This window comes from Idiotropiscis lumnitzeri, chromosome 10 (genome assembly GCF_059441095.1).
Source record: "Idiotropiscis lumnitzeri isolate Australia: NSW breed Sydney's pygmy pipehorse chromosome 10, RoL_Ilum_1.0, whole genome shotgun sequence".
NCBI classification, from domain to species: Eukaryota; Metazoa; Chordata; class Actinopteri; order Syngnathiformes; family Syngnathidae; genus Idiotropiscis; species Idiotropiscis lumnitzeri.
Window position 1 is genome coordinate 11,706,796 of NC_142400.1, and position 26,766 is coordinate 11,733,561.

Sequence of the window (26,766 nt, forward strand, 5' to 3'; positions counted from 1 at the left end):
TTCATCTCTCTATTCCAGTGACGTACAGTGACAACAGGCATTACAATTACATACTAAGACTACATAAATATGTCTCCACGTTTTTTGTTTTGTTTGGTTTTTTACTTTAGGTTTTCTGGCATGCAAATTTTCCAATGTAAACTGTGAGTTTATGCTCAAAAGTAGGATAACGTTAATCTGTAGAACAGCAAATTTAGAAATAGCTCACGAAGGGCAATATTTCAAAGTGATTTAGTAGTTATGCACAATGACTTTATTCATTATCAGGCTGTAATTTAATAGAGCTGCACTGCCCGCTTGGACATCATTTGAGGTAAAAATCTTTCATCCTGTCTCGTTTTTTAATCTAAGTCTGGTATCAAGACGACCAGATGAGCGTTACGCTTGACGTGGAAGAGGAACATCAACATTCTTTGTGTGGTAAAATATCAGACAAATCCAGTTTAAACTTCGAGCAGGGGGTTTTATCGAAGTACTTCCTCTTTCCTGTTTCAGAAAGTTGCATTGAATTTATGAAACGATATAAGGACAAACCACATATATCCGTATTATATTTCGTTTTAATTGTTTGGGGTTTTATTTTTCAACATTTGCTCTCAAGCTTTTCTGAGGCATTTTGTTTTCCAAAAGTTTTTTTCGTCACCATTTGTCTGTGAGCGCAAATCTACATAATTGATTTCAACTAAACCCATGCGACACTCTTTTTGAATATGGCTTGAAATTTTTTCCTTAATATTTCATTTAGCCAACACAAACAAACAGTTGATAGCCTATATTTATGCAAACATAACATATTAAAGAATTTCATCCAATTTACATCAAAATGAGACTTTCTCGATTAGTGAGCATTTAATTGTTAGTGCATTGAAGGCATGTTTCACATGTATTAAAAAAACAAAAAAAACAGAGGAAGCAACGTAAATATTGGGAGATAAATAATTTACAATAGTTACATAATAGGTAGCAATGGGCATTTGGGTGCACTTCCTTGACTGCGGTGAAAATTGACTGTTCTTTAATTGATTTAAAAAAAAAAAAAAGAAAATAACAGAATTGGACAAATTCACTGTAAAGTTCGCATTGGCCATATTCTTTACAGCGCAGACTGGCTGTGACTGACTCAACGGTGCCTCTTTTTCTAACCAATGAGTAGACTCCTTTTCATTTCAAGACAAAAAAATCCGCGATTACCGTGCCGATCACCAATATTAAGTGAGACATATGTATTAGTTCTAGCATTTGATGGTTGAACTTCCCTCAGGGTAATTGCGAGAAGGTTTTGGGCAAAGCTGGTCCCTCGAGTCTTTTCTCCTCCTTGTTCATACCTTCAAACATCAGAATTCTGCAATCAAAGAAATCGCATGTAAATCCATGTAGTTACTACAATATGGAAGTACAAATTCGTCTGAAGTTCCACTCACAGCTTCAAAATGGCATGTCTTTTTCCCAGCATCATATCTAGGAAATCAGTGTAACTAATTGTCTCTTTTGATGCTCCTCCAACCACTTCTGACATCATCTTTTTCAACTCCAAGTGAGTCTTGGCCAGTCCCAGTTTCTCCAACATCCTCTTTAAGCCCATCATGTCTAAAATAACAAAATTTAAAAAAAAAAAATCAAGTAGTCATTGCTCAAGGCGTCTGGAATTGTAATTCATGGATCCCAAGTTTTACCTATATCTCCTTTGTCATTCAGATCAAACTCCATGTATTTCTCTGGAAAGTAAGAAATAAATAATAAAAAAAAAACAGTTCATTTCAAATCCAACTGATACTAACATTTTCAATTAGTCAGTGAGTCTTAAGTTGTTACGTTTGAACATGTCAAGCTTGGAGGCAAGGTCTTCCACTTCTGCGTACTGCCCATCCGACAGAAAAGCCTAAAAGGTAAGAAAATACCACATTGTTTTTCGTTGTCCAACATTGTGCTGTTGACTTGAAAACGTTCAAATGTCTCACCTCATTGACGGCGTTTAGTTTGTCTTCTTGATGAGACTTGAGGAGGCCGTACGCTTTACCACCTGCCACCAACAAACAAATGTTTAATGATTCAACAATTAGAAACATGAAACATGCCGAGCAAAATAACAAACCTTGAACCTTGATGTCCATTTGTACTGTGCGGAAGCGAAAGCTAGACGCAGCCTGTTGTTGCTTCTCTAAAGTGAACTCAAGGAGGAAGTGCACTTCTCTTAGTATTAAAGCGGTAATCAGACTTTCACATTTTTTCACAAGACTTGTGTTGCATAAGATGTACACGCTTGCATGTTGCAGTGTCATTCACACTTTAGTGACAGCACATAGGATGTTTCTCAAATTAACATTTTCAAATGACTTCATTAGAGGAAAGACCTTTAGAACATTTGTAATGTTCAGTGATGACCAAACATCCTTTAAATTTGCAATAAGGGGGGGATCGGAGGATGGGTTGGGGGGTTCTCAGTTCATTACATTTTTATCATCTTTAGTCTATCTCACAAATATAAAATGACTGAAAAACATTCATCATGATGGTAACTGAGTGTGCCTTTTTGTGCCACATAATGACGTATTCTTCGTTGGGCACCAATGTAACCATGACATTGTGTATGTCAGGATTATCATAAATGGAGGATCCCTTGTCTGTCGGCATTATTTGAAAAATGATTACAATATTTCAATCTCTAAATTAAGACGTGTTTCTAAAATGTGAGCCCTAAATTTATCTCATCAAAATAACTGTGTAATTTTAAAGCATGAAATTAACTTCAATACACTGATGGCCTTTAAAAGTGCCACAATTCTAAAACACACTTGTCAGTGAAATAATGTATTAAAAAAAAGCCACAGTTAGGTTTATGACTTTATAGATTAGTTTGAAAAAGACAACTCACACACACCAACGAACAAGTGAAATTGACTTTTTTTTGGGGGGCGGGGGGGGCAACTGACTTTGTAAATGGTGGTGCAAGTCCCGTGGTAGAACCACTATATTAAAGTTTAGTTGTAATCAATCAGGCAGTTTGGAGTTTCATTATTATTATTATTCTATATATGAAGTTCTTTCCACAGTAATTTTAAAATAATCCCCAGATCCTTTTACTCTTAGGCCTTCACTTCTTGCCGTAACTTGGGTCTCGTGTTGTCCACGTGTAGCCTGAAATTCCTGTCAGATCAGTGTTATTGTTTGTTCATTCAGGGCCAGGTGTTGAATAGATTTAAAACTATTGTGGGAGGAGTGAAAGTGACATTTCTATGTTTTTATGTTTTTAGCAGCTCCATCTCTCTTTTGTGAAAGGGTGGTGCCTTAGATTAGAAAAAAAAATAATTTGCCTTTGATTTATTAAATGCCTATGACCCATTAAAAAAATTAACCTTAAAAAAACTAAAACTTGTATTCATGTGTTTAATATGCACAGCGATCACTGACTGACATCTCAACCAATCAGTTTGGCTGATTGTGCTGAAAGCCAGCCGCTGATGTTCTGGGGCAGGAAGGCGGGACTACTTGAGAAACCCAATTTCCATCGAGAGTAGTAATGCGTGCCAACCGTCATGTCATGGCCAGTGAAAAGGCATACCACAAAGGTCATAAGTGCCATAAAATACAAATAACCTTTTTTTCTACCCTGTGTTGTAGTGTCATGTTTTGTCCACATGGTGGCAGTATTGTTCATTTTAAAGGCGCTCTGATAAAACGTTTGCATGTCAACATAAAAATGTCCTACAAACGTCTGTACCATATGCTGTATAGTGTCTCATCGTGATTTATGGTTTCGTATTTTGTTTAACAAGTGCTCCATCGTCTAACTGATCAAACGTGGTGATAAATTACAGAAGCACATTTGAAATTTTAAAATGTGCACACTAAAGCAAAATCACATTTATAGGCACCAGAGTTTGACACCTATTTTTTTTTTTTATGAAATAAACATTTTCATGAATCAAATTTAATAGTACTGTAATAATTGTACAAGAGAAACAAACTAATACTCAATAGTGATGGTTGTTGATCTGTTCAAAGCATCTCGACATCATCACTAAGTGTGTCATCCTCAATTATCATTTGGGTATCATTTTATAATTTAAAGCTTTACTAATAGTTCAAGACTTTAGATACGGTGAACAGGTCGTGGGCATACAATAACTTTGTATGCCTTGACCTTGAGTACAACACTAGCAATGCCTCGCAGGTCGGGCAGACAGGCATCAGTGGGAAAAAAGTGAAAATCTCTCAGTAAATAGGCCGTAAAGAGAAAAAGCTCCATTTTGGCAACTGATTCCCCCAGGCAGAGACGAGCCCCCCCACCAAAGGGTATCAGGGCTCTCGGGGAGGCACCTCCTCCATCAAGGAAACGCTCTGAAAGAAAAAATGGTGAGGTGTGGTGTAAAAGGAAATATACTGCAATGATTTTTAAAAAGAAATACCACACCTGGTTTGAAGCTGTACGGCTCAGTCCAGACTGAAGGATCATGATGAGCTCCAAAAAGATTTGGAATGATCACTGTGTTCTTGGGGATGAAATAACCTGCAATACTACACACGGATCGATCACTTTAATGTCAGCATAATAGCATTAACCCTTGCGTTAAGGAACGTCAACAAAACCAACAAGATAAAAGGGAAATTATGAAATGACATTGAATAACTATCTCAATTTTTTATGAAAAAAAACCCCAAAATGTTAACTTATTCTAATTAGTTATTTTAATATATATAACAAGTTATTTTAATAATACAAAGTTTTTGTATGCACATATGTATAAAATATAAACCCCATCCTCATACCCAATCTCTGTAAATTTATATATATATATATATATATACGGTAATCAGACAATTTTCCCCAGTGTTATTCTTTGAATATTATAATGTTTAGTGAAGCTTTTTTTTCTTTTTGTTTAACAGTACAAAGTTTGATCAAAAATATATCAAAAGAAAACTGGATTATTTGCAAGGTTGTTATGTGTGACAAAAGAAACAAAATGAATAAAAGTAACATTTAAAAAACATTTTTGTAAATGAAAAAAGATTTTTAAAAAGTGATATAAAATTATACTTAGAAAACCAGCTCTAGTGAAAACATTTGGTTGTAAAATACTAATAAAACAAAATTACAACTATTTTCGAAAAATGTGAAACTCTCAAGCTCTCTCTAATACCTAAATACAAGTAATTGATTTTGAAAATTGTGGGTGTGAGTCACTCCAATCTTTTGACCTGCTGTCTCGGACGGCTCTGTGCGGCACGGCCAGAGGTGCGACAGGCCTGAGTCGGAGCACTTCGTTAACGAGCGCGCTCAGAACTGGAAGTTTGTGCCTCTCGCTATATTTGGGATAGTGACCCTCCGGTACTGTGCACAGCTCCTCGTACACCTGAGTCTGGACCTGATGGGAGGGATGATTAAGCACATGCACGTCAAAGGTACTACAAGTACATATCGTTCTGTACGACAAAATTAATATAGAATACAATTATTAGCAAATCCTTTTCAAGATATATGCAATTGAATATACTTTGAAGACAAGATATGTAATGTTCAACTTCAAACGGATATTCTCTCATTTTTACTTTAATGCCTGCAACACATACCACAAAAGATGAGACAGCGGCAACAAAAACTGGGATATTTGAGGAACGTTCAGATTTTGGAACAAATACGTTTTTCAGGGACATCAAGATAATACCAAGCCACACGCATATATTAATAATTAAAAAAGTGTGGCTTCTTAGTAAAAGCGTGTGAGTACTTGACTAGCCTGCTTGCAGTCCAGACCTGTCAACCATTGAAATTGTGGCGCATTATGAAGCGCAAATTACAACAATTGAAATCCCCGGACTGTTGAGCAACTGAAGTTGTACATCAAGCAAAAAAAATCTGCCAGTGAAGCTTCAACAAACAACAGCTTCCTCAGATCCCAAAACCCTCCTTGAGTGTTGTTAACGAAAAGGTAACTAATACAGGGGTTGAACATGCCCTTGTCACAGAATTTTTGGAAAGGGTTGCAGGAATCCCAATCAAAATCCTTCCATCCATCCATTATCTGTAAATCATTGTGTTATTATTTGCATTTTGCACAACGTTCCAACTTCAATGTCATTGGGGTTATTTCATGCAGTAAATGAGGAATGAAAACGCTGAACACTTGCCTCTGGTCGGTGCAAGAGGAATGCTACAGTCCAGTTGAGCCAGGCCGCTGTTGTCTCTGTTCCTCCAATGAGCAGGTCCACAGTGGCCATGTGAACATGAGTGTCCGTCAGCAGCTGGTGGCCAACACAGGAACCACATCAACTTATATCCATGAATATTTATCCATCACCACAGTGCATTTGATATTAAACAAATTTTCATCAAATGTGACACAGTCACTATCACCATAAGATGTATTGGGGATTTCCCATTGCACCGCCCAAAAGTTACGATTTTCCATTGAACTTCATATCTTTCTGGACAATGCTGATGCATGCAAACCAGCAAAATCTGTATTTTCATGATATCTAAGTCCTTCTGGTGAGGAGACCCAAGGACTTTTGGAATGGTATTGACCAAACACGTAAAAGTTGAGTTAATAATCCTGCTTACCACTCCGTTCTTCGTATCGAGTCCCTTGAGGAAGAGGCCAGTGATGGTGCTTTCGGGTTTGTTGTCTTGTGACTGCACAAGAGACGATAAAATAATACGACTTTTTTAGTGAAGGATATTAACAGCTCAAAGCAGTTCAAGTATAATAGTAGTGCAGCGTTATTTTTCAACGAAAGCAAACACAATGGCAATTACAGTTGTAATCAGGGGCAAACTTGCCCTCGCATACTATTTTTTTTCTTAGCGAATCCCTTAAATGATCATCAAAGTTAGATGTCTTACTTTGCTCACATTTGATGGCTTAGGTAAATAAGCTCCCCATAATAGTGTGAAAATAAAAATAAAAAACACGGAACAGTTCAAAGAAAAAAAATTATATTTTGTAGAAACAAGATGCTTTTCCTGCCGTTTGCCAGAACCAAACATTGTCCATTATAAGCGCTAAAAAAAGAATTGTAGGAGTATGTTATTAATGCTCTTGACAAATGAGACGGGACCTCATCCCTAAACACTGTTTCCTCTCAAAACAAACCGCATTGCAATGACATGAGGGATCACAGACCTTGTAGTCGTTGAGGTGTTTGCGTATGATGTTGTCTCTCTTGGTCACTTCTCGCATGAGATTGGAGAAAACAGGATTGGGTAATTTCTTGAAGAGAACAGATCACATTATACATTCAATGTTTTTCTTTTTCATGATTCTGACTGACTTTTGAATTATTATTTCTTTGACTGACTCTCAGCAAAGGGAAGGAGTCCAGGGCGGAAATCCAACAGGATCCCCACAGCGCGACAATCTCATTCAGACAATTGTGTAATTCCTGCAGCTCGGATGATCTCTTGTCATACTGAAACAATTGACCAATTACATGTCGTACAATGCTTAAAAATGGAAGAAGCAATCCCTGTCATTATCGATGCATTTATGCCAAAAATACATGTGCTATCTTGGGTCATCTGTCCCTTTTAAAAATCAAATATTATGTCTCTTGAGTTTGCGAAGGACACAAACTCACTTCCTTTCCAAAAGTCAAAGTGGTGATCACATTACTGGCTGCCACTGTGAAATCCTCCGAGAGATCAACAGCACTGCCTTGATAGGCCTTCAGAACCTGCAAAAGAAAGTTGCAACCGATATTTCATTATATTATCCATTTCGATTATCAAAAAGCCCAACAATTTAGAGTTCAGCAGCAACAGCAACTTTCTCGAAGCTCTTTGGTTGCTGCCGTGTTGTGTGTACCTACCTTGCAGAGATGTGCCGCCTGCTTTTCAATCACCCCGTGCAAAGAGTGATGACAGCATCGCAGCAAAGCACCATGGACCAGGCGACGATGGGCTCGCCACTCATCGTTGTAGTCTCCCAGCGAAATGGAGCGCCCTCCATCAGACACGACACCTCCTGTGGTAGAGGGCAAGTTCACAGTCACAAAGTATGTTAAAAATGGGAGAGATGCCCCAACTGAGGTTTGATTTTGGATTTCCTGATTGTGAGGCAGACATGCCAACCACTCTAGCGTTCACCTGTGAATGAAACGGGCCTCCCTGCAAAGTCTGACCATTTCTTCACCAAAGCCTCTTTTATGACCTCACTGCTGTTGAGAACCACCATACCTGAAGAAAAAAAAATGGAAGATGTATGTTGACCATGCATCTAAAGATGAACAAATGTTCACAACAACCAATTTTGCTAATTACAAGTCTTTCCACATTTAAGTTGGAAGATGTGTCCGTAGCGCTGCGCTAGATGGGTTAGGTGAATTGGCAGATGGTCGTGAGTTAACTCCATCATGTTGCCGATTAGGAAACTGCTTGGAGGGCCTGAGAAGGAAAAAGAACAAAAAGGAGAACAGCATGGTCTAACAGTTATTTATATCCCGTCACTGTCCAACAAAATGCATGTTTCTCATTATTATTTTCTGAAGAACCATTACACTTTACTCGTCTTCTTTTGTCAGAAGAAAAAATACTGATCGATATTTTTCAGAGATTTTCTTATTCTGAGAAAATTATCATTTTTGTTGAGCATTAAGTATTATTCATCAAATAGTTACCTGGTGGCGTTTTCCCTCTGGTACATTGAGAGTTGTTTCTAGCTGCAGATTTGAACAAAGTTTGCAGGAGCGTGAGCACCACCACAAAGAGGGCAGCTGCCACAATGAGCATCTTGTCTCCTGTGATGCTGCTCCGCTTCGAAAAACTTTTCATCGAACTTCACGCCTCATTTATAGCATCTCTCATCACGATTGCATGTGCGGGTATTTTTTCCACTCATATCAAGGGCGTCTAAATGTTTTCTTTTGCATCCCCGTGAAGGATATGATAACACCCCCTTATGCAACATGACAGATTGCTGGTCAATGTTTTTGTTTCATGCAAAGAAGGAGGACACTGATTTTCCCTTAACAGGATGTGTTTAATGTAAAACCAGTCCAGTCAGACTCACATTTATTTCAACTGAGTGAGACAGTGCATATTTACAGTAGTCGTGAAATGAGTCAAACGTTACCCCGTTGAACTGGATGGGCCGGACCGAAAAATTGAATCAGAACAGAATGCATCTCTGCAGAGCTCAACAGAGATTCGGCTCTGGTGAAGTGGAACACAAAAAACAAACTGGTGAAATAGTGACGTACAACAACAATGAGACCCTATCTTCATCTGCAGTTCTTCTTCAGTGCTTGATCATCCTTAGCCATGTGTCGCAGGAGAGAACCTGGACGGTCTGAACTTCATCTCGGTGAAGGGAATGGAGGAGTCTTTACCTTTCCAGTCTATCCATACCACTCCCTGCATTGGAATAAACAAAAAATGATTCCATTGGGTGACTGGCTAGGAACACCGAAAAGAAAAGTCCAGTAACTGCTGACTGCATACCTGATTATTAGTGCTGATGCCATAAAGCCCATTGAGGTTGGTTTTGTAGCAGTTTTTATACCACCATCCTCCCATGTAGGCCCGAGAACAGTGGATGCCCAAAGAGTCAGGGTCCTTATCCCGGGTTGAGAATGGACGGTCGTTGTGGTACTTCATAGAGTCACCTGGTCAAGAATGACAGTGTTAATTACAGTGAAGTTCGGCTGATTGTTTGCAAGATTGAGCCAAACACGACACCTGCAGTTCCTGTGTATCCAGACACCGTGAGGGCAAAATAATTCTCCTCAGAATCAATCGAAAAGTTAGCATAGTGAGCATAAGCTGTTTCGTTTCCGGATCGCAGGTCGACCCTCAAGCTCACAGGGCCGATGCTGGTCAAGTTGTGCAGAATTGCATTTCCTGTTTGTGGTAGGAAGAATGTGATGTACATTGTAATTGTACTATGAAGGGACATTTGGTTGCGTGTTAGCTTTAAATGTACCAAGCCAGAAGTCTTCACTAAGATTTCCAAAGCCAGCTCTGTATTCACTCCATGTTCTGTAGAAATCAGTTTTTCCACTCACTCTTCTTTGGAAAACCTAAAAAAGAAACAATTCGAGACATCTCAATGAACAGCCTCATAATTTCCAAGTCATTTAAATAGCATTAGTTCATTTTACCGTCCAACCGCCTCCATCAGTCTCCATGTCGCAGTAGACTCTGTAGACCTGACCCTCCTTTCCCTGGGGGTAGATGTCTACCTCCCCTGACTGAAGAGCCCCATTCAGCAGCTCCTGAGAGCACTCGGTTGGGTATGGAAAACGCAGCTTCCCTATGAAACGGGTTTGGAGGGGAAATAATGAGTTCTATTAATGGATTGGATGGATGTGTTTGGGTTCTTGGTTTACCTGTGATGAATTCGGTGGCTACAATTGATGTGTATTGGCCATCTCTCTCGCCTTCTACCAGAACATTATAGCGTGACATGGGTAGCAATCCTGTCAGTTTATACTCTGTGATGGTGGGCTCCAGGATAAGATCCTAGAATAAACGGAAAAATTACAGTAATACCCTATTGATTCATTTCATTGTTTGCAAACAAAAATTATGGGCCACGACTCACCATTGCCTCCTCTCCGACCACTTGGTAGATCAGCCTGTAGTTGTGATAAACCACAGTGGAACTTCTCCAAACAATCAGAGCAGATCGAGCACCCACTTCACTGGCTTTGACAACTTACAACAGATACATAAATGGGTCAATACTAAGTTCTGGTCTCTTCATAACCCAATTAAACTAACTTGATCCAACCCTTAACTTTCCATCTACTCACCATTGGCAGTGGTGAAAGTTGTTGTAAAGGCTGCACTCTGAAGACTGTCCTTCTGGCTCAGGACTTTGATGGTGTACACAGTGCCTCTTTGCAGGCCTCTCAGCTGGTGCTCCACTGAGTTTCCAGACACCATCACTGTCACAGTCACATTAGGAGCTGTGGAAAGGCGAAAAATCACTTAGCTGATTTTGCAACCAATAGGATCAAACCATCAAGACACTAGATTTATGGTTGCAGCACTCACTCTTGGAGGACTCGTAGCTGATGATGAAACGGTCTACTTTGCCCAAGCTGGGAGTCCATTGTAGTACTGCTCTAGTATCTGTCACATTGATGGCTCGTAGGTGAGTTGGTGGTGCAGGCACTGAAGATGAGTGACAACACATAAATGCACTGTGCGAAATACGCAGGACGTTCACAATTCCAGAACAGAGGTGAGTGGAACTTTTGTTGTACCTGTGGTGATAATGGACACAAGCGCATCACTCTGGACTCTGCCCTGTGTTGTGGTGACGGTGATTATATAGGATGATCCAGCAGACAACTTGGAAAGAACCACATCAGTCTGTTGGGAGTCCAAGTGAACTGAATGGGTATCGCCTTGAAGGAAAAATGATAAATGATACAACATTTATGTATTACTGATGGTTATGCATTTACGCGTTCTGGATTTTTTTTTTTTTGACAGACCTGTGACAATATGCGTGTACGTGACCATGTAGCCTGTGATTGTTGTCTTCGGTTTGGACCAGGAGACCATGAGTGACGTCTCTGTTATGTTACTGAAAAGCATATCTGTGGCTGGCTCTGGACCTAAAGAAGAAAGACAAGAGGTTGGACACATTCACTGACTCTAGGAAAAATGTGGTGCATTTTGTTTTTACCTGTAGTTGCAATTACTCTGTGAATCTTGGATTTTCTGTCCACAGCAGTCCCATATATGTGCAGGACATAGCGCGTGTTAGTGCGAAGGTTACTGAACTCAACTGACCGCACATTGCCGGGCACCACCATCATAATCCTTTTGGTTTCTGTTTTACTTCTTGATGCAAAAACTTTACTTGAGGTGGAAGGGCTCTCCTTGTGTACCTGGACCTCAATTTTACTATTTGCTGCATAAACATTGTCTCCCTCGAAAGCCTCCTCCTCAAACTCCTGATATTCCTCTTCATTGCCTTCTGTTTGTGGTTCCCTTCTGATCACTGTAAAGTTTTTGAACATTCCTTGTGGTGCTGCCCATGAGATGATGAAGCTGTGGGAGGAGATGTTTACAACCTTCACAGAACCTAATCCTCCTGACTTTGTGGCACTTGCCATAGAGCCGCCACGGGTAGTTGTTTGGCTCTGGGAAACTCGAACATTGTCCGAAGTTGATGCAACAGAGGCATTCACTATGTATTGACTTTTCACGGTGACACTACCTTTTCCTGTCTTGCTTGCTTCTGTGGTATCGATAGAAGTGTGTACAGTTGAAGTATCTTTTCGTTTTCCAGTTTTGGCATCTACAGAGTGCACTGTTATGGTACTCCTACCTTGTCCAGTTTTGCTAGCATCTGTTTTTCTGTTGTCAGTAGAATGCACAGTTGTAGTTTGTCTGCTTTGTGTAGTCTTGCCGTGAGCAGATTCCACAGTACCTCTGCCTTGTCCAGTTTTGCCACCAACAGAGTGCCTTGTCATGGTGTCCCTGCTTTGCCCAGTCTTGCCATCAACAGAATGTTTTGCCACAGTATCTCTCCCTTTTCCTGTCTTGCTGGCATCTGTGTTTCTGTCGTCGACGTAATGTACAGTATGTCTGCCTTGTTCAGCCTTACGAACAACATAGTTCACAGTTGTAGTATGTTTGCCTTGTTCAACCTTGCCATCAATCGAGTACAAAGTTTTTGTTGTTTTCCCTTTGCCAGTCTTACTAGCATCTGCGTTTCTGTCGTCAACCACCTGGACGGTAGTAGTATGTCTGCCTTGATCAGTCTTGGCACCAATTGAATGCAATTTTATGGTTTCCCTCACTCTTCCGGTTTTGCTAGCATCTGTGTGTCTGTTATCAGAAGAGTGCATACTTGTATTTCTGCCTCCTCCAGTCTTACCATCCACAGAATGCAAAGTTTTTGTATCTACCGCCTTTCCGGACTTGCCATCCACAGATTGTGCTGTTGCAGCATCCCTCGTCTTTCCGGTCTTGCCCGTATCTGATTTTCTGTCATCACTAGAGACAACAAGTGTAGATGTATGTCCAGTTTTGGCATCTGTAACTGAATATCTCCCTTGTCTGGTTTTGGTAGGATCCAGGTTTATGTTTTCAACAGCAGGCACGTTTGTAGTACCTGTCTGTTTTTCAACGTTTCCATCAACAGAGGATACAGCTGTATCCACTTTTACCTTTTTAATCTGCTTTGACCCTGATGGTTGAGTTGAATTCTTTTCAATGAGTATGGACTGTGCTTTGGTGTCCTTTCCAGCTACTGTTTTGTTCGTTGCCACAATCCTGGTAAGAATTGTTGCCAATTTTGCTGTTCTATTGATATATGTTACATCACTTTGGGTTATGTTAGACTGAGGTTCATCTTTGAGTTGATCGGATTTTGAAATTGTTTTAGCCGTGGTTCCTGCCTTGATAACTTTGAACTCAGTCTTTTTAGCACCTGAGGCCATCATTTTTCCTTTGGAGGCCTCCTCTTGCTTTCTGCCGTCATGCTTCAACAGAATCTGGCCAACAGTAGGAACGGCGGTCTTTGTGGAACCTTTTATTGTAATTTTCTCCTCTGCCTTTGCAAGACCTAATTTAGCCGTAGTGGCTAACTTTGATTTTGTGTCAGTCTCTTTGTCATCAGTCCCCTTTTTCTGGTCCTTCTTCTCCAGTTGCACCTGAACTGCCTTTTTGGTTCTGTCCTCTATATTTTCCTTGTTAGTGGTTCTTTCTTTATTCTCTTTCTTGGTCTCTGTGTCCACCTTTACTTTTATCGCACCTTTGGCTTCTTCTGGCATTAGAGAGCAGAGAGATTATTGTTAGAGAATGAATTCAAGATTATTACATTTAGTCACATTTAGTCATTCAGTCCATGAGACAATTCCTTACTTTTACTGCACTCGGCTCCTTGGGCACAGTTACTACAGTCTGGACCCATGAATCCTTCCCGGCAGATGCATTTTCCTTTCTGACATTCTCCATTGTCACTACAATCATTTGGACAATTTGCAGAACATGGACCTGATTGGGGAAACAAGAATAGTTTAGTTATATGAAAACACAGAAGCTAGCAACCATATAGAGGAAAAATAATAACCCTACATTTGTCCATCAGCGAGGACATCTCTTTCTCCAGTCTGGCCAAGCGTGCTTTCAGCTCAGTCATCTCAATTTCACAACCGCCTGTACAGCCACCGGGCATCACACTGATTTTATGTGTCACGACCAGTGGACTACCAGGTTTTAGGCTCATTTCATGCTCATTGTTGTTGCTTGACTCACAATCATTAGCAATAACCACCTTGATTGGCTGTGAAGGGGCAGTCTTTCCTTTGGTGTCACTGGGAGCCTTGTTAACAGTTGCCTGATCGGCAGAGGCTGGCGCCCTTTCCTTGCCAGCAGCAGAACCACTCGCTTTATTTTGGTCTGTGTGCGCAGGGTTGTTCTTTGAATTCTTCACATCACCAGTAGAAGGAGATTTGATCACAACTGTAGGAGCAGCAGAGGCTGTGATGCGGGGTTTTACAGCTGCTGGGGCACTGGTTACAGTAGCCTTTGCAGGTGAGGCAGTTTGGGCTGCGGAAGTTGGTTTAACTTTGGAGTTCTTCAAATCTTTGACTCCTACAGTCTGATTATCAGATCCCATGGTCTTCTCTTTGACAGCGGCAGAACCGCTGGTTGCAGAGGCCTTTGCAGGAGTTATAAGAGGAGTCTGGACTGTAGGGGCAGGCCTTTCTTTAGAGTTCTTCACTCCTTCGATGGAGGGAGACTTCACAACAACAGTCTGATTGACAGAGGCTATGAGCTTGTTTTTGGTGGTTTTGTTGCCACTGGCTAACTTTGTGGGTGTTGACTGAGCATTTTGAACTACGGTGTGGCCTGGCTTAACTTTGGCAATCTTCCCTTTGCTGGTTGAAAGGGAATTCTCATGAGTAGTCTGATTGACAGAAGGTTGGAGTTTGTCCTTAGTGGTTTTAGTGCTGTTGACTATTGCTGACTTTATGGGGGCTGATTGATCATCCAGGGCTCCAGTAGGTCCAGGATTGTCTCTAGTAACCTTCAATTCACTGGTTCTTGTGGATTTTCCTGAGCCTGTCTGATTAACTGACACTGTGATCTTGTCTTTTTTGGTTACCGTTCCACTAACTGTGGATGCCTTCAGTGGGGGGGACACAGTGGTGGAGTTCACTGTCGGTTCAGTTTTACTTCTGGTGCTTGCTGTAGCGTTTATCGCTGGAGGTTTTTGGTTGGGGAGAGGCGTCGGTAAAATTGTCTGATTGATGTTATTTAGATTTAGGGTGGGGCGACCGGTCAGCTTGGCTGGAGCAGTGCTGGTTTTTGGTTTTGGAATGGTGAAAGTAACATTGGTTTTAGTCAAGGAATTTCCTGTGGAGCTTCTCTTCTGATTGGCGCTTGTTTGAAGTGAAGCAAATGGGGTGAGAAGGAGGAGAAGTCCAAGAGTAAACAACATTTTGAGGCAGTAACCAGAGATTGACTTTGGAATATCTGTTGTATGTTATTCTCAAGAATATGAACTCCTTCTTCTGAGGGGTTGAGCCAGCTCTTACCTACAAATGAGAAGAAAATTAACGATTGTGTCTTTTTGGTAGATCAACAATTTCAAAAATGTTAAGGCGCTTATGTACTTCTTTATTTGCACTCAGTCCTAATCAATTTCTCATCAAGTCTAGACCATTTGTTGGCAACTAAGATGCTTTGCTAAAACAGTATTTTTTTCCATTTTAAAAAGGGGGTCTTTGAAGCTTTTTCAATTCTGTGATCACAAGTTCTGGAAAGGTAGAGTTTTTCTCTGCAGTCATCGACCAAGGATACCATAAAAAAAAAACATCCCATCAGTCTTCTGTATCACTAAATAAAAATGTAAATTCATGTATGTAATACACATTAACATATAATATTGATAACTTATTGCTGTGAATAAAGCTTATCCACGATTCACATTTGATCCAAACTGCACTTGGCATTCCATTTCAAAATAAGCCTAAACTAAATATGAGCTGACATAATGTGACAGTGTTCCGACCCACACCCAAAATAGTTCATTCATCTGCTTGCACAGGCCATATAAGATGGTTTTGAACAGGAAGGGAGAAGTCTGATGGTGAAACTGAGTGGAGAACTAACAGTAGGGGACTGTATAGGACGGAGGGACAATGTTTATCTTTCACCCCACAGAAGCTTATATAAGCCTCTGCTGTTGCGGCCAATAAAACCCACCTAAAGAAATATTCCATACCGCTGAATAGAATTGATGGAATATCAAGTAAAGTGCTCAACAGATGAACAAATTGCAACAGCCAATGACTTACACTTTATGATTGACAATTAATAGTGCATGTATATCTTCATAGTAAGTGACTGCACTGAAATTCACCACTTTAACTTCTAAATAGAGAAGACGCAAGTTATTACAAAGTAATTCACGTTACCTTTTTGCAAACTGTGTGAACGTAATATGTGAGCCAAAAACAGCAAAAAATGCAATAGCTACACAATACAGACATCAGTTCGCTGATCAAGACATCAGTACCAATAAAATTAGGGTGGGAAAATTACACCAAAACACACTTACCTGATTTAAAAAATTTTTTAATCTTATCTCTGTTTGCCTCCCTCCATTTGATAGAAAAATTGTACACGGACTTGCAGGGTGGAAGTTGAGCAGAAAAAAGGTGGCAAGGGGATAAAGTTCGCTTCTACTTAAGGGACCCCTGCATCCTCTCCCCCCCAACTCCTCCCCCAAATGACACGCTCACTCAACCTCCTCTGAAAATATTTGAACTCAACAAAAAAGTGGGTACATTTCCATTGACTTAAGATTTTCATTTACTACGGCTCTTCTATTGTTTACCAACATCTCAATACTTTGTTTATTCGAATTCAGTGCATCCTCATTTATGTTCAGTTCAATTTACAGTTGGTACATCGCCAATTAGTTTTTCTTTATGATGTTATGCAACACTGTATCCATGTAACATGGTCTGACTCATACACACATGCACAAATAAACATACACAAGTATAAATGTATACACACGGTGATTGAATGAATGTCCGGTGTGAGAATTATGATTCAACTGGAATACATAACATAACACTGCAGGTATTCAGTGGCCACACTGGGGGTGAAGGGGACAGGAACCTCTTTCTATATGAATTGGCCGTCTGTTGCCATTAATGAGATGTAACTTTGCCACAGTTATGTAAGAGACCAAATATCCAGCACATTTTAAGGAATGCTCTGTGTTCGCTCTGCATCTTGGACCAAAATGCCCACCCACCAACCCTCCTTTTTGTAAACCACATGAAGACAAGTTAACCCGGGCTTTGCAAGCAAAAAGGCATGAGTCACATTTTGCAGAGGTGCAACACTTCCAACTAGTGCAGCATGCGCGCATATTAAGAAAACCAACCATTTTGATTTACTGAATTTTGGTCGCATTTTATCAAATTTTTTTTAATCAAAAAAGTGAAATGAAATTGTATTCTTAATATGATGTAATGCATGTATTACCCAAAAGTAAAATAAAATCCGCCAAAATAATTCTACTTATATTTATAAATAGCATAAAAGTAGAATGTTGAAACAAAGCTGAACAAATACAGAAGAAGAACAAAAGAAATGCTGCACTGATGAACAAATTAAAATATGTTCCGCAGAATCAAAAGAGAATTTGCCATTTTTTTCCCCCGCAATCCATACATCGTCACGGTTGGGGGTGAACTGGCGCTTATCCCGGCTGACTTTAGCAGAAAGGCTGGGTACACTCTGGACTGGTATCCTGCCAATTGCAGGGCATGTAGAGACAAACGACCATTTACACTCAAATTCACACCAATAGACCGCAGCTGAGTTTTGAACACTGAATCTATCAACTGCGAGTTAAACATGTTTACCATGAGGACATCGTGCTTCCTTTTTTACAATATGACACTATTATTCGGTTAAAAGATTGAAACGAGAATAAAATGAATAATATAATTAATATAGACATCAAATGTAATCCATCCGTCCATCTAGAATCACAATTGTCCTAAATACGCCATCCATGGGGCTCTCGTCATCAGTGCTTCCACCTGATGCTTATGAGATGTAAGTGCAAATTGCACCACTCCACTCCACTCCACTTCTCACCCCCCTGCATCACCGTCTCACTGCTGACCCTGCCTTGGCCTTTGAGAGAGGCCCAAACTTAAAATACGAATGAAAAGCTCGACGTGACATATTTGTCGCAATAACAAAAATTGTAATAATCCACCCAATTTATTTTGCAGTATCTGCGAAATTCAGTTGAAGTATGTTCTGCTTGTGAATTAAAAGTGTATTGAACAATTAGAAACACAAAATAATGCGCAAGAAAAACACTTTTTGGAAATTCAATGTAATGCTAACACAGTTTTACTATCCCATAAAAAAGAAATATATAACTATATATAATTAATAAGTATATAATTATTGTGTATTCTGTACTTTCTTATTTTTAATACATTTTTAGAATGCAAAAGAACAAGAAATACTCTCTTCAAAATGCACTCCAGATCATCCTGGGAGATGACAGTGACTTTTTGCTGACAAATCTACATTTCACTGACAACACCAATGTATCAAACAGAAGAGCAGAAGATAAGTGTTGGAAGATTCGGCCATGGTTGGATATGTTTCGCAAACAATGTCTGCTATCACCCCGGGAGAGCACAAGTCTATTGATGAGCAAATGGTGTCCTTCAGAGTGACACACAGTCCCTTAAGACAGTATGTAAAGGGTAAGCCCCACCCTTGGGGACTGAAAATTTGGAGTCATCGTTGTTCTTCAGGAATCCTCTGTGATTTTGTAGTGTACGAAGGTGGCACTGGGAAAAAATCTTTACTTGGCATGGGAGGTGATGTTGAGGTCAAGCTTTGTGAAACTCTCCCATCAGACCACAACTACAAAGTCTTTGCCGACAATCTTTTGTCTTCAGTACCACTGGTACTCAACCTTCTTCAACGAAAGATCTACTTTGTGGGAACTCTGCGTGGCAATCGCTTAGCTGGGTGTCAGCTTGAAGATGATGGAAGTCTTGCCAAGAGAGGCAGAGGGTCCGTTGACGCCAGGGTTGAAAAAAACGAAAGGTTGGTCATTGTGAAGTGGTATGACAACAAATCAGTAACCCTAATCTCATTCTATTGTGCAGTTGAGCCTCAAGATAATGCTCGATGCTGGAGCAAAGCAGACAAGACATTTTTGGAGGTCAGGAGGCCTCACATTGTGAAGGAATAGAACACATTCATGGGAGGAGTGATCTTCTTGATGCATGCATTGCAAGGTGAAAGTATCACATGAGGTCACGGAGGTGGTACCTATACTTGTTCTGGCACACCATTATGTTAGGTCTGGTTAATGCTTGGTTGATCTACCGCCGTGACTGTAAACTACTTGGTGTCAAAAATGTACTGCGCCAAAAGAGCTTCCAGGCAGAGGTTGCCACTAGCCTCATTCTTCTGCAGATTCGAAGAGGCCGACCATCACTCAATCCCACATCTTCACAGCCACCACCACCATCCAAAAGGGTTCCAGATGATGTTCGCTCTGACCAAGTTGCACATATTGGCCTGTGAAATGTGACAAACACGGCCGCTGCAAACACTGCAAAGTCAACGCAACTACCACCCTCTGTGAGAAATGTGATGTGCGTCTTTGCTTCACTGAGGAACGAAACAGTTTCAAGTCTTACCATGTGGTGAAGGCTAAAACCTTTTTTTATTTTTTTTGCACTACTTTTTTTTGGGAGTCTGTTGATCAGTTCTCTGTACCCATGGTAGCTTGTTACTAATGCAACCAAATATGCAGCATTATTTATTTTTGATACAGTTGGCAATTTTGTGACACAAAATGTGTAAACTGAAGAATTTTATTTTAAACCTTATCGTTAAAGTCACAGCCACAATTTATGTTTTTGAAATGCAAATAATTGGCACATTTCATGTTACCAAGCACTAATAACTGTCATGTTTACTCATTGCCAAGTAAAGAAATGTTTTACCACTAACGCCCAATGTGAAATATATGTAACAATTGAGATCTATGGTATGAAAAAGTATTATTCTGAAAAAAAAAACATCAGAAATGTGTTTAATGTGATCCACTTGGCCCGTGGTATATCCCATATAATTTTCCTTTATGGAAAAATGGGTCTGGGTTCTTATGGGTTAATGAAAGCCACAATTTGGTTTTGTTGCTGCAATACAAAGTTTCAAATTCGAGATAAAGTTTCCTCCAAGGTTTTTCCCATGAAACCTCAATGAAAATTAATGCATCAACAGATTCATTAAAAACAACCCAAGCAAAACTTGAATCTATGCTTTTAAAATCTTCATCGAGAGCCGCTCTGATTATGGGAGATAACATGTAAAAAACAAACGGGACGGCTGGAACAAAATTTGCTTTTTTATCCATCTCTAGGGGCGGCCATTTTGCCAGTTGTTGACCGAAAATGACAACACAGTGCCTAAGGTCTTGGCTTGCGAGCGTCACATGACCACACCAATCAGGTGAGCCGTCATTAGGCCCATTCCACAAACACAATATTAATCAGAATGTCATGTGTAGACTACCAGGGGGACATAGAAGATCAAAATGTTGGTGTAGCTCAGCTCTTTTTACGTGCCAAGACGGTCGCCATCGACTCCTTGCTTTGCAGGTGACTAATGTTTCAGCCTTGGCTAGCACTTCTGGCATGTATCCTCCTCAGATTCAAACGTAATGACATGTCTAATGGCCGGAGGCTGGTACAGAGCAGCCATTGATGGGTCCGCATTGAAGTGATGCTCAAGTCCTCCCATGTTGTTTACATTGGACTGGGCCTCAGATTAGAATAATATCAACACATAAACCCTCGCTTGTTCCTCACTTCTGCATCGCTCTCTCGCTCTTTCTGTCTGTTGATTTCTCTGGTTGACGTTCACACCCTCAACATATTAATTACTGCTTTAAAAAAGGGGAGATGACACTTTGGACCACATTGGGTTAAAGAAGGGATATTTAACTCCATGTGTCCCCGGTCCACACCACTGTGAGCAAGTGAGTCCATGGACATTTGATGTGAACATTTTGTGCCAACCTGAAAATGACCGCATCTCCCTCCTCTTCCTCCTCCATCACATAGCAGATGTTAGGAGGCAGGCCGTCTGCGACTTTAAGGACGACTGTGTGGAACACAGAGACCCCTCTCAGGTTCTTTACGGCAAGGCCAGTGAACGAAGGAGAAAAAAAACAAAAAAAACCTTGAAAATAAATATATTCAGCTGCATAGCTGAATCAAACCAGCTCACTAAACTCAGTCAGCCTATTTGGAGGGACATAACAGCATGAATGCATCTCAGATTTTTTACACAACACTGATCTATAACTTTTATCTAAACATTTTTTACAATAAGGTTAGTAACAAAAAATGCATTTTTTTTTCACCAGAAAAAAGGAATAACTTTGTTAATTTGAAAGAGAATTAACTGAAATCTTCGCTAGTTAGCTAGATAATGCGATAGCAATTGCAATAGTAATTTATCATTGTAATTATATCAATTCACTGGAACATAATGTAGAGGTTAAACATTCACACTGTGCTTAAATAGGCTATTAATTATTCAATTTAAATGTAACACACATAAGAGTAACATTTTGATTTTTTTAATCTACCTGAATGATTGTTTGTAATCAAACAATTCTCAATGCTTAACAGTGAATTTATAGTGCTTCAAAGTTAAGTCAAGCTAAACCTAACAAATATTGTATTGGATTTAAAAACGACACTGTAACATTCTTACCAGTTTTGACTTTTAAATCAGTGATTCTCATGTACCACTAGAACATATCATGGGCTTAATAGATCAATTGAATCAATAAATTTACCTAGGAACTAATTTATTTTGGTTGCTGTTTTGTTCAAATTCTGCACATAGCAAGCAATCAGACAAGGTTTCAAGTAAAAAGCACAAGCTGCCAGGATGGCCGAGTGGTCTAAGGCGACGCGTTCAGGACCCAGTCTCCCCAGGAGGCCTGGGTTCGAATCTCGAATTTCCCCATTGTGGGACGAATAAAGGGAATATTAAGTTGTCCTTAGAGCTGCTGTATATATATATGTATTTAATTTTACTCGCTTGGTATCATGGATTATAATTCATTGTTGTCATTCAATGGGTGGGTTACTTCATTCACGCCATATTAGGTACTTGAATGACTTTGAAACCTACACATCCATACATTTAGATGACATATGGGCTCACCATGGAGATAAATTGACATATTTGGATAATTTTCAAAGTGATAATTTAACTTGCATTTCGCTAACACTCCTTTCCTTCTCCATTTGGCCCAATGCATGCGTTTTCACAAGCCCAATGCTGCATAGGATTCCCTCCAACTCCACATAAGTCTCCTTGCATTGTTTACATAACAGATGAATAGGGCCTTTAGTTATGCCACTTGAAGCGGCTCCCCCCACTTGAGTGGAGAGCTACTAACACTCTTCAGCTCCTCAATTTCAGCCACAAACTCATTGAATGGCCATTGCTATCACACTCTTGGAAGGAAAACACGACTTTAATATTTTATTTTTATTTTTTAAATCTGAGACTATATCTCGGAAGTATCTGACTTAGACAAAAGAGCTGACTTTCTCACTCCTGAATTTGATCCCTTGTCCACATTTGTTTTCTGTTTTACCTTTGGGCATCAAACGACTGACCTTCCCCTCGACACACAGATTAATATGATCATCCGTGGGTTACAGCTGGTGGAAAGCTTTTAGAGCCTGCATCACAATGCAGAGATCAACATGTCTCTGTAAATAGCCTTGGACGACCATTACATGAGTTATTTTCATGCTGCAAAAAAGACTTCATTAGAAAACCATCAAGAGAAAAAACAAAGCAAACGACCAAACTTGCCTGCGTGATCTTCCCATACACACAGACTTTTAACCAACAGTGAAATCCCTAAGATTTAACACAATTCTTTCCCCGAAGGAAATATAATTAAATCATAATAAACCCTTTAGAAATGTTAGTGCATCACCGTGCCCTTCATCTTTGAGCAGCAGCAGGAAGAAAACTTTTAAGAACTAATCTTGACAACAGCGCCACTAAGTGGACATGCTGGGTCTCGTAGCTATTTTTCTTCAATTTATCTTTTGTCATTTTAAGTTTTTATTGTAACGCTGAGAGAGTGTTTGCATAGTATTAGGTTGCCGTTGGAGGAAAAAAATGCAAAAGCACCAGAGAGCAAAAATACAGTTGCGTTAAAGTTATCCTGATAATTAGCCAATCATCTATAAGTGCTTGGACCCCAACAACTTTTTTTTCATGCAGCTTCTCATCGGGTATCTGTGGGCAACAAGCTGACCACCACATCTAATGGGTAACTGGGAGGGAAATATGAACGACTTTGAAAAGATCTCTGCCATAGATCAATAAGGTCGAATAAGCTACTGTAGATCCACGCAAGGAGGCTGAAATTGATGCTTCTGTCTCCCTATTTTGCAACCTGGACACAAGATAAACATTAAAATCAGCAAACATTCACAATATTTGTTTTGTTTTTTTCCCCCGTCAATGTGTGTTTGTTTTTGCATCATGCAGAAACTATGAGGCCAAAATTTACTTTATTGAATTGTGTTAACATGATTACATTAATTTAAAAACACAAACATTCATATTACTTAACCTCTCAAATAATAACCCAGAAAAAGCATTTTCATGACTTGAGTTGACAAAAGTCTCAACGGGGTTTTCCAAAAAAAGCCACATTTTGTGGACAAAATTATACGATGATGATAATCTTTCACATTAAATAAATAAAATGAAAAGGCTGGGTATATTTATTTGACAATTTAGTTTCTCAGAATTCTCCAAATTGATTTACTGTGGTTTGTTAAAAAAAAAAAAAATCGTTTTACATGTACTAATGTGCAGTCATGTGAGGCTTGTTGGACGACAATGAGCATCTAAACCATTTCTAACAACTTACCATATTGAAGGATGAACAAAATCAACTTTATAAGCACAGCCCACTTTGAAATTCTACAAAAAAAATTTTGAAAAATTGTCCAAATAAAATGGCTCAGCTTCATAAGGGAAGACAAACATGTCTTTGGGCCTAACTGGAGAGGGAGTTTAAAAAAAAAACAACTTGTTAAAAATCATGATCATTATGAAGTGTCGTTCCTCTTGGTGAGTCAGTCACTGCGGAAACAAAGTGTATTAGTGAGAGTCTGGGGCCTGATGTCCATCCACAACTCCTGGATGGGGAGTACAAGAATTGCGTTTGGACAATCAGCTCCAGACTCCCGGTCACAGCAAAACCATCCTTTTGACCCCAATGTTGACACTGCAGTGGCTTAAACACAAACAATATAGTGCAAATTTAAAGGCAAAAATCTAAATTGAACACTAAGTTTGAAAAAAAGTTACAAAGTTCTTTTTGGGGGGAGAAAAGTCTGAATTTGTGAAGTATTAAGTGAAATCCAAAATACACACATGTACATTCAGTCATGCATTTAATAATAATAGCCCCAGTTATTACGAATGTGTCCATCAATACATAAACTGGAATAGGTACCTTCAAGTGATCTTGAATAAGTCCACACTGGTGTGCATCCGACCTCAAGCGCTGCCTGTTCCGTTTGCCTCCTCATGAGCCCCTCTCAGCCGCTTCCCATCTATCCATCTCATTTCATGCAGGAGCGGGGTTACCTAAGCGACTGGGCCTCAAAGGAGAAAATCTCCTTTTCTACAATTAGCTTTGAAAGTGACAGAAGGGAAAGAAGGGAGGGGTCCGTGGCGATTGGGGGGAGGGGGGGGGCTCCAACGCGGAGAAGAATGTCACGTGTGGAACGGGATCCGGACCCAGAAGCAGACAGGGGACGAAAGTGGCGACGTAAAAGTCGTTGTATATAAAAATTCCAAGGAAAAACAAGCAGGGCTGGATTCAGAACACATGGAAGAAGGCTGACCTCCTCACATGAAGAAAGCTTAACGTACTGACCATGTGTCACTGAGTAACTCAGTCTTAAATACTCGAAAGCATCAAACCTATATGACATAATAAAACAGAGCATAAAAGGTCCATAGCAACTGATACATTAAGATATGTCACAACAAAGAAAATAATGACAGCAGCGTGCGTGACGGATACCAAGATGCAAAGGTAAAAAGTACTCATCCTGAGTGGTCCCATTACATATTTTTCCCACTAAAAAACATGAATGAAAATATGGACTTACTGGCCTCTTCAATGAGATCAATCTTTTTGTTTTTTTACTCAAAATTATAATGATCAGTTTTGAGATAAATTGGAGAGGTATTCATGCATATCCTTTTTATGTTGGGTTTGCTTTTCCGGCAGCACCGGAAAAGCAGGAGTCGACTCTAAAAACGCAGGCTCAGAGAAGAGAGATTCGTGATCAAGGAATTTATTACTCCAGCAGCAAAATCTATATGCAAACAATCATGGCCCGGACATGTTGGTGGTGTTCCTCCACTGAGCGCGAGAAAATTAATATGTCGTCAAGATACAAGAAACAACAGACATTGAGCATGTCGCGTAATACGTCGTTGATGAGACTTTGAAAAACAGCGGGGGCGTTGGTCAAGCCGAACGGCATTACTAAATACTCGAAGTGCCCTAGGGGTGTCTTGAACGCGGTCTTCCACTCGTCCCCCACCCAAATCCTCACTAAGTGATATGCGGAACGTAAATCGAGTTTTGAGAAAATGGTGGCTGATTGCAGCGGAGCGAAAGCGGAGTCCAATAATGGCAGCGGGTAGCGGTTCTTGACGGTGATGTCGTTTAACCCCTTGTAGTCTACACACGGACGTAAAGTCTTATCTTTTTTTTCCACAAAGACGAATCCCGACCCCACCGGGGACTTCGAAAGCCTAATCAATCCAGCCGCGAGGGAGTTGGTTATGTATTCCCTCATTGCCGCTTGCTCGGGCAGGGATACTTTATACAAGCGGGCGGCTGGCAGGGTCGAATCCGGGATTAGCTCGATGTCGCAATCGTAGGGACGGTGTGGCGCTAGGGACTGAGCCCTATCCTTGCTAAACACTGCACGGAGGTCATGATAATTCTCGGGTACGTTGTCTAAACAACAAAAACATGAGGCATGACAGAAACGGATCATGACATTTTAACTACAAAAAAGTTCCATCATATGAAGCAGTGCAGTTCTCCAAGCACAACAAGAAACTTTTATCTCTCTGTCCGTGTCGATCAAACCTGATAATTAACATCTTTGTTGGTAAAATGTTTCTCATTTTCAGGTGTCCTTAATGTTATGGCCGAGAATTGGGATTAGGCCAATCTTGGCGACATTACACTTTTGCGTTCCAAAGTGAAAGATGCCCGTCGTCATCTTTAAAGATGCGTTGGGAGTAACCATGGGGAGCAATACACAAAAGGGTGTGGCGTGGGAATGTCCCCCAGAGGTCAGGAGTAAGGGTGAAGAGGTCAGAGGTCAGAGCCAGCTGGACAGCACACAAGAGAAGAGGGTGAGAAAAGATGGTGAGGGGGGGTGCCGGGGTGGAGATGGGCCACAAATGGACCAAGTGGACCCAATGGGACATTAACATTGAACTGATGGGATGCTCAGTGACCAGCGTCTATTGACGGGGAAGCCAAGCTATGGCACACTCATGCGTAATGGGCCGTGGTAATTGACAAATGACAAGAGGCTCACTGGCGATGCGAAAAGCGGCCTTCCAAAAGCACTATACGATTACAAGGTTGTTGGGATTGTCTGAAATGATGCCAAATTCCCATTTCCTGTGAT

The 26,766-nt window shown here is 40.2% G+C and overlaps 3 protein-coding genes across 3 annotated transcripts; all 3 read right to left on the reverse strand.

Annotated features, from left to right (window-relative positions):
• Positions 1 to 869: 869 nt before the first annotated feature.
• On the reverse strand, positions 870 to 2,209 carry LOC148329360 (allograft inflammatory factor 1-like). Its single transcript, XM_088306841.1, has 6 exons — positions 2,093 to 2,209; positions 1,959 to 2,020; positions 1,813 to 1,879; positions 1,674 to 1,715; positions 1,422 to 1,587; positions 870 to 1,342 (listed from the first exon to the last, which is right to left on the reverse strand). The coding sequence occupies exons 1-6, from the start codon at positions 2,109 to 2,111 to the stop codon at positions 1,258 to 1,260; spliced, it is 441 nt and encodes a 146-aa protein (XP_088162967.1). The 5' UTR covers positions 2,112 to 2,209; the 3' UTR covers positions 870 to 1,257.
• Positions 2,210 to 4,025: 1,816 nt separating this feature from the next.
• cyp21a2 (cytochrome P450, family 21, subfamily A, polypeptide 2) lies at positions 4,026 to 8,744 on the reverse strand. Its single transcript, XM_088307017.1, has 12 exons — positions 8,617 to 8,744; positions 8,261 to 8,383; positions 8,087 to 8,176; positions 7,810 to 7,964; positions 7,579 to 7,674; positions 7,300 to 7,410; positions 7,125 to 7,211; positions 6,563 to 6,634; positions 6,130 to 6,243; positions 5,200 to 5,366; positions 4,412 to 4,515; positions 4,026 to 4,338 (listed from the first exon to the last, which is right to left on the reverse strand). Exons 1-12 carry the CDS (start codon positions 8,726 to 8,728, stop codon positions 4,091 to 4,093), a joined length of 1,479 nt encoding a protein of 492 aa, XP_088163143.1. The 5' UTR covers positions 8,729 to 8,744; the 3' UTR covers positions 4,026 to 4,090.
• A 285-nt stretch (positions 8,745 to 9,029) lies between these two features.
• tnxba (tenascin XBa) lies at positions 9,030 to 16,614 on the reverse strand. Its single transcript, XM_088306882.1, has 15 exons — positions 16,530 to 16,614; positions 14,039 to 15,504; positions 13,826 to 13,957; positions 11,637 to 13,727; positions 11,443 to 11,565; positions 11,209 to 11,352; positions 10,997 to 11,116; positions 10,753 to 10,908; positions 10,542 to 10,654; positions 10,327 to 10,459; positions 10,099 to 10,250; positions 9,921 to 10,017; positions 9,677 to 9,838; positions 9,440 to 9,603; positions 9,030 to 9,352 (listed from the first exon to the last, which is right to left on the reverse strand). The coding sequence occupies exons 2-15, from the start codon at positions 15,405 to 15,407 to the stop codon at positions 9,254 to 9,256; spliced, it is 5,055 nt and encodes a 1,684-aa protein (XP_088163008.1). The 5' UTR covers positions 15,408 to 15,504; positions 16,530 to 16,614; the 3' UTR covers positions 9,030 to 9,253.
• Positions 16,615 to 26,766: the final 10,152 nt, after the last annotated feature.

What these genes read in the sequence shown, in the direction of transcription:
- LOC148329360 (XM_088306841.1), bottom strand. An exon ending in CAAGCTTGACATGTTCAAAC is followed by an intron (nt 1,716 to 1,812) that starts GTAACAACTTAA and finishes CTTACTTTCCAG; the next exon opens with AGAAATACATGGAGTTTGAT. An exon ending in GAATGACAAAGGAGATATAG is followed by an intron (nt 1,588 to 1,673) that starts GTAAAACTTGGG and finishes TTGTTATTTTAG; the next exon opens with ACATGATGGGCTTAAAGAGG.
- cyp21a2 (XM_088307017.1), bottom strand. Translation starts at nt 8,728, where the DNA reads ATGCTCATTGTGGCAGCTGCCCTCTTTGTGGTGGTGCTCACGCTCCTG. An exon ending in GAGGCCCGTTTCATTCACAG is followed by an intron (nt 7,965 to 8,086) that starts GTGAACGCTAGA and finishes CCTCTACCACAG; the next exon opens with GAGGTGTCGTGTCTGATGGA. An exon ending in GCCGTACAGCTTCAAACCAG is followed by an intron (nt 4,339 to 4,411) that starts GTGTGGTATTTC and finishes TTTTTCTTTCAG; the next exon opens with AGCGTTTCCTTGATGGAGGA.
- tnxba (XM_088306882.1), bottom strand. Translation starts at nt 15,407, where the DNA reads ATGTTGTTTACTCTTGGACTTCTCCTCCTTCTCACCCCATTTGCTTCA. An exon ending in GTACACGCATATTGTCACAG is followed by an intron (nt 11,353 to 11,442) that starts GTCTGTCAAAAA and finishes TTTTCCTTCAAG; the next exon opens with GCGATACCCATTCAGTTCAC. An exon ending in GCATCAGCACTAATAATCAG is followed by an intron (nt 9,353 to 9,439) that starts GTATGCAGTCAG and finishes ATTCCAATGCAG; the next exon opens with GGAGTGGTATGGATAGACTG.